Genomic DNA, 17,937 nt, shown 5'->3' with positions numbered 1-17,937 from the left:
CTCTCTTTCGCAGTTTGCTCGCGAGTGTCACTTCGCCATGAATGTTACGCGTGACGGGAATCGAATATGGATGACGTACCATAGTTTTGACAAAACAATCTTCAATTTTTAAATCGTGCGCGAGGGCGACGCGATCCCAGTAAGACATGCGGCAAGGGCAGATCGCGCTTGTGAGGGTGTTGCGGGCCTAGTGGGGCATGTAAAAAATCGCGAGTGAGAGGACGTTGCGGGCCCAATCACGGCGGCGCGCAAAGGCACATGTGGAAAGCAGACTCAGGCACGGGCCCGATCGCTGTGTGCGTGTTTAAATGTGCTGGCCCGCCCATCTCGGATAAGAGGAACAGTTTGGCGGTGTAAGGAAAAAAAAAGGAAATGATTTGACAGAAACATAAAATTAAAACTTATTCAAACACGGATGATGTACCAAAATTCGAGTGGAAACATCTTCAATTTTTATAATAGTAGAGACTAGAAAAAATACATGTGCATTGCAACGGGAAAATGCTATTTTAATTTTATTATTGTTATACTTTTTTTTAGTTAAGGTGAAATTTACTATGAGAACTTGTTTGGATATATATTTTTTTTAGAAAATCAGGAGCTATAATTAGGAGTCCGATCGTCTCAAGTTAGCATGTGTGTTTTTTAAAGAGATTCCTTATATTATTACTTATGTTTTTTATAAAAGCAAACGAACTTAAAAACTTACTTATGCTCGGATGACGTACCATAGTACCGATAAAAACATCTTCAATTTTTATAATAGTAGAGATAGAGATAGAGATTTACAAACTCTCAATAAAAAGAATCAATAAAGTATCTATCTCATGAAAACAATCCAAAATTAAGATGTGGAGAAATGATGGAACGAAAAACACCCATCTAAATCCACATACCCTTTTCTTTTTTTTTTGGCTTTTGATGATGAGATACTTTTTGTAAAAATCGATCCTGCCACGTACGAAAAATCCATCACCTGGATGGCGTCCTGTCCAAGTACCGAAGCTGCAGCGACACCTGCCGCTCCATCTGTATGTGCTTGTAGAAGTTGGCGATGAACAGCTCGGCTCGCCGGTCGATGTCGTCGTCGCCGCCGCCGCCGGCGGGCGACGACGACGACGACCCGGCGCTCGACGTCCTCAGCAGCTCCGAGGACGCCGCGCTGCTCGTCCGCGTCACGGTCCTCGCCGGCGACGGCCCCAGGCTCGCCGTCCTGGACGGCGCCCCCGACCTGGCCGGCGGCGACACGATGGCGCTGCCCTCGTAGTCGAGCAGGCTAGGCGGCCGCGCCGCCGGGCCGAAGCTGACGCGGCGCCGCGGCCCGGCGCGCGAGCCGACGATGGAGGAAAGGATCCACCGCGTCGCGCTGAAGGAGAGCAGGAACCGGACCTTCTTGACCGCCGTCCGAAAGCTGCCGAGGAGCGACGACGTCGTCGTCGTGGACGATCGCCTCTCCGGCGACGCCATCTCGATCGATCGGTGGAGACGTTGACCACCGGCGAAGACGACTTGGCGTGCGCGCCTGCACGAAGCTTAGCCGCGCTTACTTTGTCCTCCTCTTTGTCGTTGAGGCTTTCGAGTCGTGACAAGCAACCGAACGCGGGCCGAGCGAGAGAGAGACGAACGAACGATGCGTTTGGTTAACGCCCGAAAGGTGGTGATGGAAAGTTTGTGGAGAGCAAGAGGCGTTCCCTTGTGTGTGCATCCGCGTTCATATAGCGGAGAGACGCTTGGAAATGTCAGCCCTGATGTATGTTGGCGTGTGCAGTAAATAAGTTACTCGGTGTAAAGAAACTGCACGGAATGTAGCGTACGTCGGTACATGCATACACGTCGTGCGTGCACGAGTACTTGGTCATTACGTCATTAACTAGTAGTGCTACTCTACTAGTAGAGTATTGCTGTCTCCGCTATTACCTGGCAATCAAGCAGCTGCTAGCAAGGCAATCATTGCTGACGGCGTCCAAACGAATCGCAACTGACGGGACCAACAAACCAGCGGCCAGTCGTTGGACCGCTGCTCCATCCAGCAAACGATTGTGACTTGTGTGTTGCGCGCGCTCGTGCTGCTGGATAGTGGATACTGCGCGTACGCCGGGGGACGACAGGTACGCGGTCGCGGGGGTCAAAGATTGCCGCTCGCGATCGGCAACGCGATCACGGCACGGCAGGGCGCCCACACGGTCCAGCACTCCAGCGCGTCTAGCTTATCACTTGGGTACAAAGATGCTTCGAGGCCAAGCGATGGTCCGGTGAGAAATTGCCGGCGCCGCTCGGCTGCACGAGCAAGCTAGCTAAGCTAAGCTATTTTAAACGTTTCACTTTTACTCAGTCGTCAGCTACTGCAGTGCTACCATTTTATTAAACCTTAACACCAGTACCTTTTTTTTAAAAAAAAGATAAACCTTGCCTAGAATTCTAAAGTTTTGAATTAAAGAATGTCGCATGATCTATATGATATTGTTCCATTTTCGTTAACCACTACTCTATTATAAGTCGTTTTGATATTCTTTTGATTAATCTTTTTTAGTTTAACTAAATTTATAGAAAAATATAGCATTGTTTTTAACACAAAACAAACGTATTATTAAAATATATTTAATGTTGCATTTAACAAAAACTAATTTGGTGTTGTGATGTTGTCATTTTTTCTATAAAATTAGTGAAATATAAAAACGTTTGACTAGAAAAATAGTCAAAGTGACTTATAATATGAAATGGAAGAAGTAACTCGCAATGAAAAAATAATAAACAATAAAAAAGTTATTTATAGGTAAAACTTTTAATATATGTGCTGGTTTAAAAGTTAATATTGAAAAATAAAACTATGATTAAATAACTCTAATTATTTTAAAATTAAGTTTTTTAAATTACATTTGGGCAGCAGATCAAAATGATAAGCTAATGAGCAAGTGATGAGTGTGTATGGTAATAAATACTCCCTCCGTAAGTCGTTTAGGACAATGTATAAGTCAAACTTTGGGAATATAAATCATGAATAACTCTCAAGTTAGTTGTTGAGTTTGAAAATGTAACTTACAATTCTACATACTGTTGCTTGTCCATGAGCACAACGTGTCTTATGTTAATCGGGAAAAAGACGTGTCTTATGTATGTTGCCGTGGAACCAGTAAAAATCAGCTTGTTCTCCTCGGATCTTAATCAAAGAATGGGTTTACAATTCATAAGTTAGCATCAATTATCTGCTAACCTTAATAATTAATTCTGAATTATGGAATATTATAACGAAGTGTGTGAGAATTAGTGTCGAACACGTCAACTTAATCATGTACTAGAGTAGAATTGTAGATCAATCAAGGTGCGTGCAGCTCTGAATTAGTTAGGTCAGACTGACAGATTGACATATATATATAGACTCCCGTTTTTTCCTCCTTGAGAAGTTGAGATAATCGGATATGCACAGTAACCAGTTGGCCACGTGATAGTAAAATTGCTCTTTTTTGGCTCCAGAGTTGACTGATGTTTGTTCTTTCGCCACACTCTCTTTTTCTTTTCTTTTTTTTTTTGCGGGGAACCGGAGAACTTTATCGATCAACTAAAAGTAGGATTACAATGGCAAGCCAACAGCTCAGAAACACACTCCGGAGCTTGCTCACGCCAAACCATAGACTGTTTCGTTCTCCTAGCTAGCTGAGCGAGACCATGCGCCACCGCATTTGCCTCTCTGCAGATTACCTCAACGCGGAAAGAAGGAACAATGGGGATAGCAGACCGAACCTCCCTCAACACGAGCCAGAGACGGGATCTGTCGTTTTCATTCAGTGCTATAGAATAAGCAACATTTGCGCAGTCCGTTTCAAGAATCAATGGCTGTGTTTAGTTGGATCGAAAGTTTAAATTTTGGTTGAAATTGGAAATAATGTGACTGAAAAGTTGTGTATGTGACAGGTTAATGTGATGAAAAAGGAGTGAAGTTTGGATTTAAACACAGCCATTGGTTGTTTCACGGATTGCGGCGGCCCGCCCCGCGTCCCGCACTGTCCGCATAGAAGTTTGAGGCATCTTCCCACAAGTATACCCGCTGGGCACCTCGTGGGTTTCCGCCAGAACCCGCAGTCAGCCCACATATCCACGCGTGCGCAGTTAAGGCCGAAAAGGCTTAAGGGTGAGTTTAAGAAAAAGGAGATTGGGAAGATGCGCAAAACGAGGTGAGTCATTAGTGTATGATTAATTAAGTATTAACTATTTTAAATTTTAAAAATGGATTAATATGATTTTTTAAAACAACTTTTCTATAGAATTTTTTTGCAAAATACACACCGTTTAGTAGTTTGGGAAGCGTGCGCGCGGAGACGAGTTGTTTTCTCACCCTATCTCACACCAACGAAGTGTGAATGCATTGATGCAAGCTCTGCCGCTGGAAGCAGGTGCTGCAGCTAGCACTGATGAACTGCTAAATATCACAGCGTTTGTTGACATGCGTGTTAGCGGAGCAGTCACACAATCAACGAAATCGGCCGACACTGTGCCACACACAGGACGACACCACTATCAACGAAATCGGCTGTATCGAATTGCAACTTGTTTCTCTATATGATGTCCTTGAATGCAAGAGCTCGACCGTCACTCCGTTTCCGCTAGCACTGGAACTCTGGAAGGTTGCCGTCTTCCTAGTGCTGTCAAGTGTTCGATGTAGTTCTTGATCGCCTCAGTGAGATTCCATCCACGGTATATACTATTTCACGTTGCCCATTCATTCCATTTTTGTGCTTGGTATCGCTGATGAAGGTTATGCAAACTTAGCCGGTCTACCGGTATCATCTTCTTGCTTTCCGGGGTGACATGCTCCAGGTAGGGATTTTATGTTTCCTTCGGCTTGGTGCTCGTCTAGCTGAACAATCCGCGTCACATCGTGTCCCATGATCTACAGACCAAAATCCCTCAATCCCCAAGTTGAATCGAGCAAAAATACATACGTGGATGATGATGTTTCTTCTAAGTAGCTACCTGCTATGGCTGGCCGCCATGGCCATGGGTTGATGCAGCTGTCGTTTCAAAAATGTTTCTAGCAATGAATGTTGCAAAAGCCAATGAGGACGGTTTGCGCGGTAGCTGCGATGAAGCAGGAAGGACGATGGCGCTCTCGGCGAGGGCAAGCGTTCCGCCTAGCGTCGCGGGGCGGGTGACGGCGCCGCTGGGCAAAGCGGGTCGCCCGCATCAACCAACCTCTTTGAAAGCGGGTTAGCATATGTGGGTCAGTGGGCTAGTGGGGCGGGCCAACCCAGCGGGTTAGCGGCACAGCCCGCCCCACTTATACCCTTAGTACTTTCACCCATTCTGCCACCAGCCGGATTCCATCTATACACGCAAGAGCTTCTGCCTGACTGCCTCTTCTGCGGACTGGCAGTTCCTGATTATATTCCAAGAAGAATCCAAGAAGAAAGGATCACAAAAGCCCGTTCCTGACGATAATGCCCGTTCCTGCTTCCCCTGTCGCAGGCAAAAGCACCATCAATATTCACTTTTGCAACACTCTGAATGACAATCGGCCGTAAAAGCCACGTGTCATACACATGTATCTCCACTGTTTGGAAAAGATCACTTTACATCCCTCATCTAATGGTTCAGTTTCAATTACGTCTCTTAACGGCAAAACCAGTGTAAATATAATTCTAAGAATATATTGAGACTGATTTTAACTAACGTGACGGTGAGACTTCTTCTTCTACCCTCCTTCCCTCTTCTCTTCTTCCTCATGTTTCTTCCCTAATCACCATCTCTCTCAACCAGTTATCTCATGGTGGCGCCCGGCGGAAGAGGCCCTTGCCGCTCATCTTGCCGGCGGAATAGGACCCACATGTTAGTGAGTACAATAATAAAAATAAATATCGGCCCCATGTGTCAGCTACCCTTTCTCCTCCCTCTTTACCCTTTCTCTCTCAGGTGGATAGCGCCGACAGGCCGTGGATGGACACCGCGGCAGCGGGACAAAGCACGATGGTCACGCCACCCCTCCCCCCCCCCCGGTCTCCCCGACAGCCGTCGCCGCAGCTGACATAGATGGGTTTGCCTGTGTGGCCTCCGCCTCGTCCCTTAAGATCCCCTCCTCCCCCTTCTTGGATGACGCCCCGCCGTCCTCCCAACTACTCTACGTGCTCGAGTCAGGATGTCATAGGAGATAGACGAGGGTGTCGGCCGTCACCATGCCGACGAGCTCCTCCTCACGTGCGGTGCAGCCGGCTGGCTGCCAAGCTCCTCCCTCGTGATGATGGAAGGTGAGAGAAGAGGAAGAGATAAAAGAGAGAGTGGGGAGAGGTGAGGGAGAGAGAATATGGCATGAGGTGGAGGCCATTGATAAAGTGGGTCCCATTTGATGACTCAGCAAGTCAGCTGCCACGTCGGACGAAACTGCTTGGGGATTTGCAATGGTTTTGGGAGTTAGGGGACAGGTTATACCCGGTTCTACGGTTGAGGGATGCGATTCAAAAGGGGCATGAATTGAGGGAGGTAAAATAGACATATAAAAAACAAGTGAGAAGATTCGAGCTCATTGTTTCATGCGCAGGCCTAAACTCGACCCATAGTAAACCAAGTGAGACCCAAACACATTTAACTCTAGGCCACATTGCTGCCAGCATTGCAGCCCAAACCAAAATGTGTGTGGATCAATGAACCTGTCAGTTCAAAAATAAAGAGAAGCAACGAGCATGCTTCTCCTTCCGACAGGATCTCCGTAATTGATTCATATAATGACCCTAAATTTTAAAACCAGATATCCAATCCATAAAATTTATAATACTGTTTATATTGCCTCTAAAGTGGTTTTGGACCTTAGTTGTACGAATTTTAAAGTTTAATCGGGCGATTTTGAAAATACTAACATAGTATACTTACATATCATAATCATTGGCCCTTACATATCATAAAGTTTAGTACTCTGTAGTGATGTTATATGCTAGTATTCTTTATATAAGTGTGAGATAAGGGGATAAAACGGACATTTAAGTGAAGATTTAACATGTACTATGTTCAATGTGCATATCACATAGTAAAACTCATCCAACATATATGCAACCAACATTGTATGCAAAATATATAGACATTTTGTAAAATCACCATAAAGGATTACAGAAACGATATTATAAAGTTTAGGTGTTATATGTCCGGTTTTAAAATTCAAGGTGTTTGTTGAACTTTTATCTAAAGTTTAGGGTTATATCATGGACTTTTTCCATCGAACAACGAAAATGTGTGTCAAGGCAATATTACTGTGCGCGTGGAACTATAGCACGGTCAATCTCAAAACTACCTCTGATTGGACGGCTGAGATTCAAGCAATATCCCTCGTGTTCCCACTCCCTTCCTCCTGTCCTGCCTGCCGAATTCGGAAAAGAAAAATTAACCACACTATAGGGTATATGACAGTGCTCAGTTCCCTTTAAACTTCTAAAAATTCCACCACATCAAATATTTAAAGTTTTGGACACATACATAAAGCATTAAATGTGGACGAAAAAAAACCAACTACACAGTTTACATGTAAATTGCGAGACGAATATTTTGAGTCCATGATTTGACAATGTGATGCTATAGTAAACATTTGCTAATGATAAATTAATTAGGCTTAATAAATTCGTCTCGCAGTTCAGAGGCGGAATCTGTAATTTGTTTTGTTATTAGTTTACGTTTAATATTTCAAATATGTGTTTGTATACTTAAAAAAAATTGGTAAACGAAATAAACCCGGCCATAGAAAGGAAAAACCAAAGTGGGTTGGTAGCCATGTGAAAGTCTGAGCGACGCCACACCCCAGTTCGGACGGACACGATTTGCCAATACCACCCCCCCAAATATCCGACGGCTACGACCAGCTTCCCACCAGCACCGTACCAACCAACTACCACAGCAACGCCCGCGAGCAAGTCCAAACTGCAGAAAGTTGTCGTCAAACTCGTCACCCACATCGACCGGAGCCGGCCGCCTCAACGCACTCACAAGTCACAAACCGGCACGCACACCACACCAACCCGAGACCGGCTAGACCGCGCTACTGGACGCATAGCCCCAAGGAGGCCACAGGACCGTGGATGCTTCCGACTTCCCACGCACGCACGCACGCACGGTTGGTGAGGACCAGGCTGACCGAGGGCGGTGTCGCGCGTCGGCGCGTGTGTGTGGTGCGGTGTGGGGGGATTGGTGGTGCCGTGGTGGTAGTAGCTCGGCTCCAGATGCTCGGTCAAACGGCCACCAACCATAACTCCATTTTGGACTGGTCCCGTTTAATGGAAGTATGGAACCGGGCAAACGACGCAGAGCAGGGGCGTTTCGCTTCGCACATGATACTACTACACTATGCACGCATGGAACGCGTGGTTGGCATTTGGCAATGCGTACAGCGTAGTGAGGAGTGACCCGGTGAGCACTCAGCCACTGTGCACTGAACCGTTCAGGTGGTTTTTTTTTTTTTGCTTGTAAGAACACGTTCGTGTGGATTTAGTTAGCAAAGGGTGTGTTGAGTTCCACGCCAAAATTAGAAGTTTGAAGAAATTGTGATGATGTGACGGAAAAGTTGAAAGTTTTTGTGTTTAGAAAAGTTCGGTGTGATAGAAAAGTTGAAAGTTTGAAGAAAAAAGTTGGAATCTAAACAGGGCCAAAGTGTACTGCACAGATGGTTTCTTGACTGTAGTAGTTTTTTGTTTTTTTGGGTATATTTAGTTCACACCAAAATTGAAAGTTTGGTTGAAATTAGAACGATGTGACAGAAAAGTTAGAAATTTATGTGTGTAGGAAAGTTTTGATGTGATGGAAAAGTTGAAAGTTTGAAGGAAAAGTTTTGAACTAAACTCAGCCTTTGTTGAGCTTATCAAGCCCCATCGTCTCATCGGTTGGTGAAGAGCTCTGATTACAAGCCAAAACGATTTATTAGCGCACAAGAAATAATTTGTAGGTAATTGTATTATATATGTCGTTAGCGATTTAAAAACAAATTAAATTATTTTAAAAATTAAAATTTTTGCAATAAATAATTCTTTTTATGGCAAATGATGAGGTTCTATATGAGAATATCTGATTTACGTGGAACCATACTATTTTCATGAAAATCCACACATAGGTCCAATGATTTTTCTTCCAAAAATAAGTCTTTAGGCGATGCTTCACTTGGCCTAGTTTTTTAGTGATGTGATCAGGTTTTGTATTATACTACCTCCATCCCATATTGCTTGTCGCTTTAAGTTTTATTTTAATGTTTAATCATTCGTCTTATTCAAAATATTTTGAAATTATTATTTATTTTGTTTGTGACTTGTTTTATGATCAAAAGTATTACTTATCATGTTTTATATTTGCACTAGTTTTTAAAATAAAACGAATGGTCAAACGTTGCAAGAAAAAGTCAAAGCGACATCTATTATAGAACGGAGTTAGTAACCTCTTTCCATCTGGACTCAAGCTTGCTAATGGATAAAGTGCATGACATAAATGGGTACTCAAGCTTGCTAACGGAGTGCTTCTTTGTTTCTAAATATGTATTGTGTGGATGTGCTAAATCTAAAGAAGATTTTATTGAGAAAAAACAATAGTTACCAGCCTATTGAATGACACACAATGTGGTACAGGGACGCGTAGAGTGGATGAGCATTGGAGTGGAGTAGATGTGGACCTGTTTAGCAGGACTACTCCATCTAAAAAAGAACAGAGAGGATTAAAATGATGTAAAACAAATAAATTAAAGAGGTGAAGCGGTGTTGGGTTACTTCATAATTTCACTTCAGACTTCGCTCTTAGAGTTATTTATAGGAGTGAAAATCCTACCATGTTGAATCCAAATTGATTTTACATCTTCCTTTTAAGAATTAAGTTTAGATAAATATTTTACTTGTGTTATTAGCAATCATAAAAACAGACCCAACAGCCAAGCACTGAAACCTACGAAGGTAATCCCTAAACTTAACCATAAAATTGAATACCAAAATCTAAAATCAGATCCTTTTTTTTCTTTGGCGAGTACAAGTAGATTCTGATTCACAAGCTGAGCAAAAGATGCGTTCACGCTCAGGTGCACGTTTTGTACAGTGTGAAATGTATTGTTCATGTTGCCCAATTGCTGGATTAGTTTAGAGTAAATAAAATTCTTAATTTAACTTAGCCACTGTCCTAGCACAGCAGCGACCACTCTCTTTGGACATGGACCGGCGATCTGGGGTGTGTTGGGAATCCTGTTCCTAATACTAAGTGCTCGCACGGAAAACGTAGTAGCGATTAGCGAGTAATTAATTAAGTATTTACTATTTTTTTAAAAAAAATAGATTAATTTAATTTTTAAATAACTTTCGTATACAAACTTTTTATAAAAATACACCATTTAATTAATTGAAAAGTGTGTGTGTAAAATAAGGAAGATGGGTTGGGAAGAAGGACCGGTGATCTGGTCTTCGTCCTCCTCAAGAAGTCAAAAACACAACCATTCCGAGCTCCCCCACCAAACACCATTTGCCTCCACTATAAATCCGAGCTCTCCAGCTGCTTCCACTCCTCAGGAATCGGTAGTTGTCATCACGCGCACTTCCATTCCGCTCACCTACCCACCGGAGAAGAGGTAGTCGCCGCCGCCGCCGCTGTCGCCGTCGCCGGAGAAGAAGAATGGGTTCGTTGCCGGAGCAGTTCGTCTTCCGCTCGAGGCTCCCCGACATCGCCATCCCGGACCACCTCCCGCTGCACGACTACGTGTTCGAGCGCCTCGCCGACCGCCGCGACCGGGCATGCCTTATCGATGGCGCCACGGGGGAGACGCTCTCGTTCGGCGACGTCGACGCGCTGTCGCGCCGCGTGGCGGCTGGGTTGAGCTCGATTGGTGTTTGCCATGGTAGTACCGTGATGCTGCTGCTGCCGAACTCCGTCGAGTTCGCGGTGGCGTTCCTCGCGTCGTCACGGCTCGGGGCGGTCACCACCACGGCCAACCCGCTGCACACCCCGCCGGAGATCGCCAAGCAGGTGGCGGCGTCCGGCGCGACGGTGGTGGTCACCGAGCCGGCGTTCGTCGCCAAGGTGAGCGGCCTCGCGGGCGTGACCGTCGTCGCCACCGGGGGCGGCGCCGAGAGGTGCGCGTCGTTCGCGGGCCTCGCCGCCGCCGACGGCTCGGCGCTGCCGGAGGTCGCCATCGACGTCGCCAACGACGCCGTGGCGCTGCCCTACTCGTCGGGCACGACGGGGCTCCCCAAGGGGGTGATGCTGTCGCACCGCGGGCTGGTGACCAGCGTGGCGCAGCTCGTCGACGGCGAGAACCCGAACCTCCACCTCCGGGAGGACGACGTGGTGCTCTGCGTGCTCCCCATGTTCCACGTCTACTCCCTCCACTCCATCCTCCTCTGCGGGATGCGCGCCGGCGCCGCCATCGTGGTCATGAAGCGGTTCGACACCGTCAAGATGCTGCAGCTGGTGGAGCGCCACGGCGTCACCATCGCGCCGCTCGTCCCTCCCATCGTCGTCGAGATGGCCAAGAGCGACGCCCTCGACCGCCACGACCTCTCCTCCATCCGCATGGTCATCTCCGGCGCCGCCCCCATGGGCAAGGAGCTTCAGGACATCGTCCACGCCAAGCTCCCCAACGCCGTCCTCGGACAGGTATAACCCAAACTAGACGAACACAAGGACCAAATCAAACAATAAAAACAACAACAACATCCAAGTGGAAATTTGATGTGAATTTGATCGAGCAGGGGTACGGGATGACGGAGGCAGGGCCGGTGCTATCAATGTGCATGGCGTTCGCGAAGGAGCCGACGCCGGTGAAGTCCGGCGCGTGCGGCACGGTGGTGCGGAACGCCGAGCTGAAGATCGTCGACCCGGACACCGGCTTGTCACTCCCGCGCAACCAGCCGGGGGAGATTTGCATCAGGGGAAAACAAATCATGAAAGGTACACACACTGCCCAAATTCATTCACAATTTTTTGAGTTTACTTTCATTCGAAAAAAAACGGAGCAAATTTTGACTGGGTCGAAGCTGACTCGTCGCCGGTTCTTGGCGCGTTGCGTGTGCGTACGTGCAGGATACCTGAACAACCCGGAGGCGACCGAGAAGACGATCGACAAGGACGGGTGGCTGCACACTGGCGACATCGGCTTCGTCGACGACGACGACGAGATCTTCATCGTGGACCGGCTCAAGGAGCTCATCAAGTACAAGGGCTTCCAGGTCGCCCCCGCCGAGCTCGAGGCCATGCTCATCGCCCACGCCGCCGTCGCCGACGCCGCCGTCGTCCCGTAAGTATCCGGACTCCGGCATGATCAACCTCGCCACGCGCGCATTTGGCATTCGCAATTTCAGGCTCTGAACATCGGCTTGACGACTGAATGGCTGAATTTTTCTCAACGATGCAGAATGAAGGACGATTCCTGCGGCGAGATCCCAGTGGCGTTCGTCGTCGCACGCGACGGCTCGGGGATCACCGACGACGAGATCAAGCAGTACGTCGCAAAGCAGGTGAGAGATCATGATCGATCAAGAATATTGGTTCTGCAAACTAATTATTAACCTTAGCATCGAGGTGAACTGAACGCTGGGTTTATCTCTGAATAATCAGGTGGTGTTCTACAAGAGGCTGCACAAGATCTTCTTCGTGGACGCAATCCCGAAGGCGCCGTCGGGAAAGATTTTGAGGAAGGATCTGAGAGCAAAGTTGGCTGCTGGAATTCCGGCGTGCTGATGAAACTGGCATGAGCTAGCTTGCCTGAGATATCCAGCTATTGTTTGGTTTTTGTTTTGATCATACTTAAAAAGATATAGTGAAATGTAAACATGATGTAGTCAGCAATGTAAAAGGAACACGCCCTCTGGATATACATGAAAGTTTGAGAGGTGATCTCATCGGTCATCAGTAACACAAATTTGTCGCAAAGATTTTTATTTTTTGTTGTTGCACCCGTGTAAAAGTGAATTGATGCCATTTTATTTGTTGGAGAATTGAGACTTGAGAGTACTATTACATTCAGTAGAACAGTTACAAAATTACTGAATTGCATACAGCCTGACAGAAGATTATTCTTCCTAGTTGGAACTGTAGGATTAATACGTTGTGGTAGAGGAAAATGTGCAGTACCTGAGCCAAATGAACAGGACTGGCTTGCTCTATGTACAAACCAGGATGGAAGGGTAACTGGTTAGTTAATTTAAACAATTAAAAGAAAACGAACTCCAATAATGAAAGGCGTTGATGGTGAAGTAGGTCAGCCGCCTGAATGACATGCTGGTAATGTTGTAAATTGCCCATCTTTGAAAGCATGAATGAACTGCTGGGGTAAGGAATGCTCGGCCTGAAAATATTAAAAAGAGATGACTCAGGCCTCACATTGTTTGCCTTTCACTTTATAAGCCGTCGCCAAAATTTGAATTCAAAACTTAATTTTCGAATTTTGCTAAGGACACGGATATAATTTTTCTACTCACAAATTATATTTTTGTTGCTGATAAGCTGTTTTACGCCTTATCAGCTACAGGCAGAATTGGCACGCATTATGGTACAATATGAAGACAAAAATTCCACATTTCTAGAAATCCAACTTTTCAAGTGTCAAGTAAAGTGGTTGACCTTGGCTCAATTGGTAGGATATTGTGGGTGTACCTCCCCATAGGTTAAGACTGAGTGGCTCTGATTTGGGTACCTTTCTACGATTCTTTTCTTAAGGAGAAAAAGTTCCTGCTTTCTTTCTCTAAGACTAAGTACAGTATAATTATTATTATGCAGAAAGAGAGAAAATAAGGTTTAGAAACCTTGAATCTTGAGAGTCATGAAACGAATAATAAAACCAAAAATATATAAATAGCTACTTATACTTGCTTCACACGATCTAACTATAGTCCAAATTTAAATAGAAGAGAATCAAATGGTGAATGAAAAGAATTTAGAGAAGTACTCACCCAATCGCCGTCGCTGTTTGCATCTGGAACAAGAGCATTGATTTCACTAGATTTAGCAGTTGTTATAGATGTCTCTAAAGATTCCTTGCTTAAATAAAGTTGGCAGCCAGAAGTGTTATCAATCGATATAGTTGGTACAGAGCCCTGCATAATTAAGTAAATTACATATGAGGCTATTTTCATCGATGAGACCAAATCCAAACTACTCCATTCAACAAAATATTGGATATCAAGAAAGCAGATCTCATCTACCTCACATTGGACCTCTATACTGTTGCAGTTCACAATTTCACAAGCAGCGACAACACCCTGAATTATATGAAGAGAATTAGTAAAGAAATCAATATGCATTAGAGATGCTTTACTTTTTTTGAAATATACCTTGAACAATAATCCCATTTTGCTACACTTATCAATAGTTATGTTGTTCACTTTTCCTGCAAAACAATACAGAGAAGCATGCTTAATCAGTTCGTGTCAACAATAATGCATCTCATGTAAGTTCTTTAAGTAGATTGACGCCGAAATACCTTTGACCTGTAGCACAGAATCCTTGCATCCAAATACATATATGGATTGCTTGGTATCACAATCTTCAATTACTAAGTTCTTGTTGCCAACATGATGTTCAACAATCCATCTGATAGACAATGGCGTAAATGATGTGAGATTACTTTCATTCATTTTGATATTTCTGGACACAATAATTCAAAAAGGGAAACTGCAGTTACTTGCGACCCATTTGGAGCTCCAATTTAGAAGGTAATTTGGTTGAACTAGAGGAGGGTTTCTTATGAGCTTCTTTTCCTTCAGCAGCTACAACACCAGTTCTATCCGTTCTATTCTTGCTCTTCATGTCAGCTGTCACCGTCCTAAGACCTGTAGAAGATGAAGCACTACTCATCACATAGAGTACATAAATTGAGAATGAAAAATGTGGTCACTGAAATCCAACACGAAAATGTATTGACCTTGTGTCATTGATTTCCCAGAGCTGATTTCAGCGAAGACTGCGGACATTCCGGTTTTTGGTTGTGATGATTGAGCTGAAGAACTGAAAAGAGATGCAGAAGGAGGGCAGGGAGCAGAAGGTGCTTTGCTTGTTGAACTCCCAGGAGGTTGCCACACAGGGCCCAAAGGGTAGAATGTCTTCACATAGTCACGCAAACTAGGCACGAAGAGCTCTTTTAGAGCTTTTGCCCACTCTACATGATCAGGGTCCTTGCTTTTGTACTCCACAAGCACCTGAAGGTAATTTCATTTGATATTAGTAAGATTAAGCCTATTCAAGATTTTTCGCCGGGCTGAAACACACTGGACAACCAAGGAGGAACTAACTAAGAAGAAAGTGTGAGCGTGTCAAGAGTCGAACATGGGACCACGAGGTTGAAGCCGCACACCCCTACCACTACACTAGATATTGGATCTTGGCTATTCAAGACTTTAAAAATGTAATTTTAATTTCCCACAATAAGTAATCCGTATAAATACGCCCGTCATCGATTAAGTATGAAGCAGGAATCAATGCACACTTGCATAGTATCCTCATCTTTTCATCAAAAGGTTTTGTCAATGTTTTATTTCTCAAGTCTTGAACAAAGGAAGTGCCTATGCCGTGTTACTGTAATTCTGCTTTTCACTCTAGGAAAAAAATAAAAAGGACTGCTCAGTTTCTTGGTTCTTTTAAATCTCTGAACAAAGGAAAAATCATGGGCATTAACCGAATGTCTGTTCTTGATCTATAATGTTGTTTCAAACTGACATCAATCCTCTTCTTTATGTTAAAAACAGTAATACTACACCATTGTAATTTGCCTCCAATTTGAAGCACCTTACCGCCTTACCAGAACCAGACCACGACGAGCTGTGTACCGCTATTTTACTTCAGAACTTGTAGTTGAAGTTACTGACCTTATTGCTGTAGAACTCTGCCATTTGCCAACTCTCTTCTACATGAGCAATAGGAAGGGGCATACCTGAAAAAATAAATCCACAAACCAATTAGCCCCCACACTATCAAACCACTTACTGAGGAAAAACATCAGTTTGCAGGATTGAACTTGAACATGTATTGTCGCAATGGCGCATGCATGTTTGAAGTTTTCTGACTACCAAGTACTTAGCCTACCGAAAGGTTGGGACTAGACACTAACCGCAACCTTTGCCGGTGTACCCAATCCACGCCAGAGCGGCCAGGCTACCGGCGGCTGCTTTCAGATGGTTGCCATGGCTCGATCTTGTCCCCTCTGCCAATGAATTTGCCTCCAATATTGTTTCATTCAGAGGCCCCATGAATACTGCGATGGAATCCACGGTTGGCTTCTGCGTGTCAAAGCGATCGAACACATTAAACGCAATCAATCACAACAATGCCAATGTATCCTCAAATGCGTGAACAAATAGGTGCGAATTGCGACGAATTCGATGTGAATCTGCAATCTATTAAAAGAACGAAAGAAAGAAATATGGCAATTTTTTACACCTGAGTTTGCTTGGTCCTGACAAGAAGGTCCTTCCCAACCAAGAACGCCTTCTCCAGCACCCTGGTCACCTCCGCGACCTCCGCCCCGATCTTGCCGGCCGCCGCCGACACCCTCCCGACGGCGCCGGCGACGAGCTCGTCGAACGCCAGGATCGCTGGGTCATGCGCCGACGCGTGGTCGACCTGGCCGCCGTAGCCGCCTCTCGCCGTGGCACCGGCGGCGCCATTGAGAGCTTCGAGCCGGGACACCGCGGCCTCCAGCCTGCCCACCAGGGCTTCGTCCATGGCGTCCGTCCGTGCGTGCGTGCGCTGCGGATCGCTAAGGCATTTGAGAAGAGAGAAATGGCGAGGCGAGCGAGAGAAAATGGCGGAAGTTGATCCGGTGCCGGGAGAGCCGGGCACGTGGACATGTGTGCGTACCTGAGCCAACAGAAGTTGCAAGCATTTCTCCCTGAAAATGCTTATCATCGAAGAAGGAAAAATGGGACACCCCAACCCAAAGGAGTAGTAGTGGCGTGACAAGTGCATGTAGCAAATGGAGTGTTTATGCAAGTCACATAGATTCAAAATTTAAATGGTATTTTCTCTTAAACTATTTATCTGAATTATGAACTAATTATACCATTGGATTTGTTATAATTAACTCTTTATAACAAAATCTCATATGACAATATTCCGATAGTTTTTATGACATAATGTTATTCCAATGTTTCAATAAGTGTTTACTCATGTTTTATTGATTCAGGTATAATGTTGCATGTGGTCTTTTTATATGCTTCAGTAAATATATTTTGTGTTTCAAAAAATACAACTTGACGTTTCAAGAGTGATATAAAATTTTAACAAAATAAAGTATTTGCAAATATGTTGCATCATATATATTTTTATGTTTTCCTAGGTAGGACCTAATGTTTCATGTAATGATGGTTATTGTTGCAGCCAATAATTTTTATATAGTTATTGTTGCACGTGATCTATTTATATGTTTCAACAAATAATTTTTTTTATATTTCAAAAATTGCATGTTAATGTTTTAAGAATGATATAAAATTTTAACAAATCAATATTTGCAAATACGTTGCATCATATTTTTTTTATGTTTCAGTAGTTGGGACCTAGTGTTTCATGTGACGGTGGTTATTGTTGCATTTAGTAATTTTTATAAGTTACATATATCTGAAACATTTTCTAAAGTAGGTTGAGTTATCCGTACAAGTGATAAAACAAAGGTTGATTTTTCTAAAACACATATAGTTGCATGGCGTTATTCCGATGTTTCAATAAATATTTTTCTGACATTTCACAAGTTTATTTGTGAATGTTGCACGTGGTATTATTGGATGTTCTAGTAAGTATTTTCTAATATTTCACTAACTCATTTATAAATGTTGCACGTGTTGCTTGGGATGTTGCAATGAATATTTTCTGATCTTTGAATAATTATAACTCGTTGTTTCTCGTATAATATATAAATGTTTCAATTAGTAATATAATCATATTTATAAATTTTATCAGAAATATAGCTAAGTGAGACCTTATTGTAAAGATTTAATTGTAATGAACACAATGGTGAAATCG

General features: G+C 44.3%; 3 protein-coding genes across 4 annotated transcripts; 1 reads left to right on the top strand and 2 right to left on the bottom strand.

Annotated features, from left to right (window-relative positions):
* Positions 1 to 733: 733 nt before the first annotated feature.
* LOC4345718 (uncharacterized) lies at positions 734 to 1,687 on the bottom strand. The gene has a single exon (XM_015795347.3). The coding sequence runs from the start codon at positions 1,465 to 1,467 to the stop codon at positions 973 to 975; it is 495 nt and encodes a 164-aa protein (XP_015650833.1). The 5' UTR covers positions 1,468 to 1,687; the 3' UTR covers positions 734 to 972.
* An 8,810-nt stretch (positions 1,688 to 10,497) lies between these two features.
* Positions 10,498 to 12,931, top strand: LOC4345717 (probable 4-coumarate--CoA ligase 5). The gene is made up of 5 exons (NM_001422582.1): positions 10,498 to 11,583; positions 11,679 to 11,877; positions 12,010 to 12,223; positions 12,341 to 12,443; positions 12,544 to 12,931. Exons 1-5 carry the CDS (start codon positions 10,603 to 10,605, stop codon positions 12,664 to 12,666), a joined length of 1,620 nt encoding a protein of 539 aa, NP_001409511.1. The 5' UTR covers positions 10,498 to 10,602; the 3' UTR covers positions 12,667 to 12,931.
* LOC4345716 (cyclase-associated protein 1) lies at positions 12,889 to 16,770 on the bottom strand. 2 transcript variants are annotated; one of them, NM_001422583.1, is made up of 10 exons: positions 16,360 to 16,688; positions 16,031 to 16,199; positions 15,789 to 15,853; positions 14,849 to 15,122; positions 14,609 to 14,756; positions 14,408 to 14,517; positions 14,259 to 14,314; positions 14,130 to 14,186; positions 13,878 to 14,021; positions 12,889 to 13,273 (listed from the first exon to the last, which is right to left on the bottom strand). In NM_001422583.1, the coding sequence occupies exons 1-10, from the start codon at positions 16,642 to 16,644 to the stop codon at positions 13,187 to 13,189; spliced, it is 1,395 nt and encodes a 464-aa protein (NP_001409512.1). In that variant the 5' UTR covers positions 16,645 to 16,688; the 3' UTR covers positions 12,889 to 13,186. The 2 variants fall into 2 exon arrangements, with proteins under 2 accessions (NP_001409512.1, XP_015650832.1); XM_015795346.3 differs by having other exon boundaries at positions 12,890 to 13,273; positions 16,031 to 16,196; positions 16,360 to 16,770.
* Between the last annotated feature and the right edge of the window lie 1,167 nt (positions 16,771 to 17,937).

The sequence above is a fragment of the Oryza sativa genome, chromosome 8 (assembly GCF_034140825.1).
Source record: "Oryza sativa Japonica Group chromosome 8, ASM3414082v1".
Lineage (NCBI taxonomy): Eukaryota > Viridiplantae > Streptophyta > Magnoliopsida > Poales > Poaceae > Oryza > Oryza sativa.
This window is presented reverse-complemented; position numbering and strand designations above follow the sequence as displayed.

Coding starts and splice junctions, on each gene's coding strand:
- LOC4345716 (NM_001422583.1), bottom strand. CDS start 16,644: ATGGACGAAGCCCTGGTGGGCAGGCTGGAGGCCGCGGTGTCCCGGCTC. Junction 14,315..14,407: donor TTCTGTGCTACAGGTCAAAG/GTATTTCGGCGT, acceptor ATTGTTTTGCAG/GAAAAGTGAACAACATAACT. Junction 14,187..14,258: donor AAATGGGATTATTGTTCAAG/GTATATTTCAAA, acceptor CATATAATTCAG/GGTGTTGTCGCTGCTTGTGA.
- LOC4345717 (NM_001422582.1), top strand. CDS start 10,603: ATGGGTTCGTTGCCGGAGCAGTTCGTCTTCCGCTCGAGGCTCCCCGAC. Junction 12,224..12,340: donor GCCGACGCCGCCGTCGTCCC/GTAAGTATCCGG, acceptor TCAACGATGCAG/AATGAAGGACGATTCCTGCG. Junction 12,444..12,543: donor AGCAGTACGTCGCAAAGCAG/GTGAGAGATCAT, acceptor CTGAATAATCAG/GTGGTGTTCTACAAGAGGCT.
- LOC4345718 (XM_015795347.3), bottom strand. CDS start 1,467: ATGGCGTCGCCGGAGAGGCGATCGTCCACGACGACGACGTCGTCGCTC.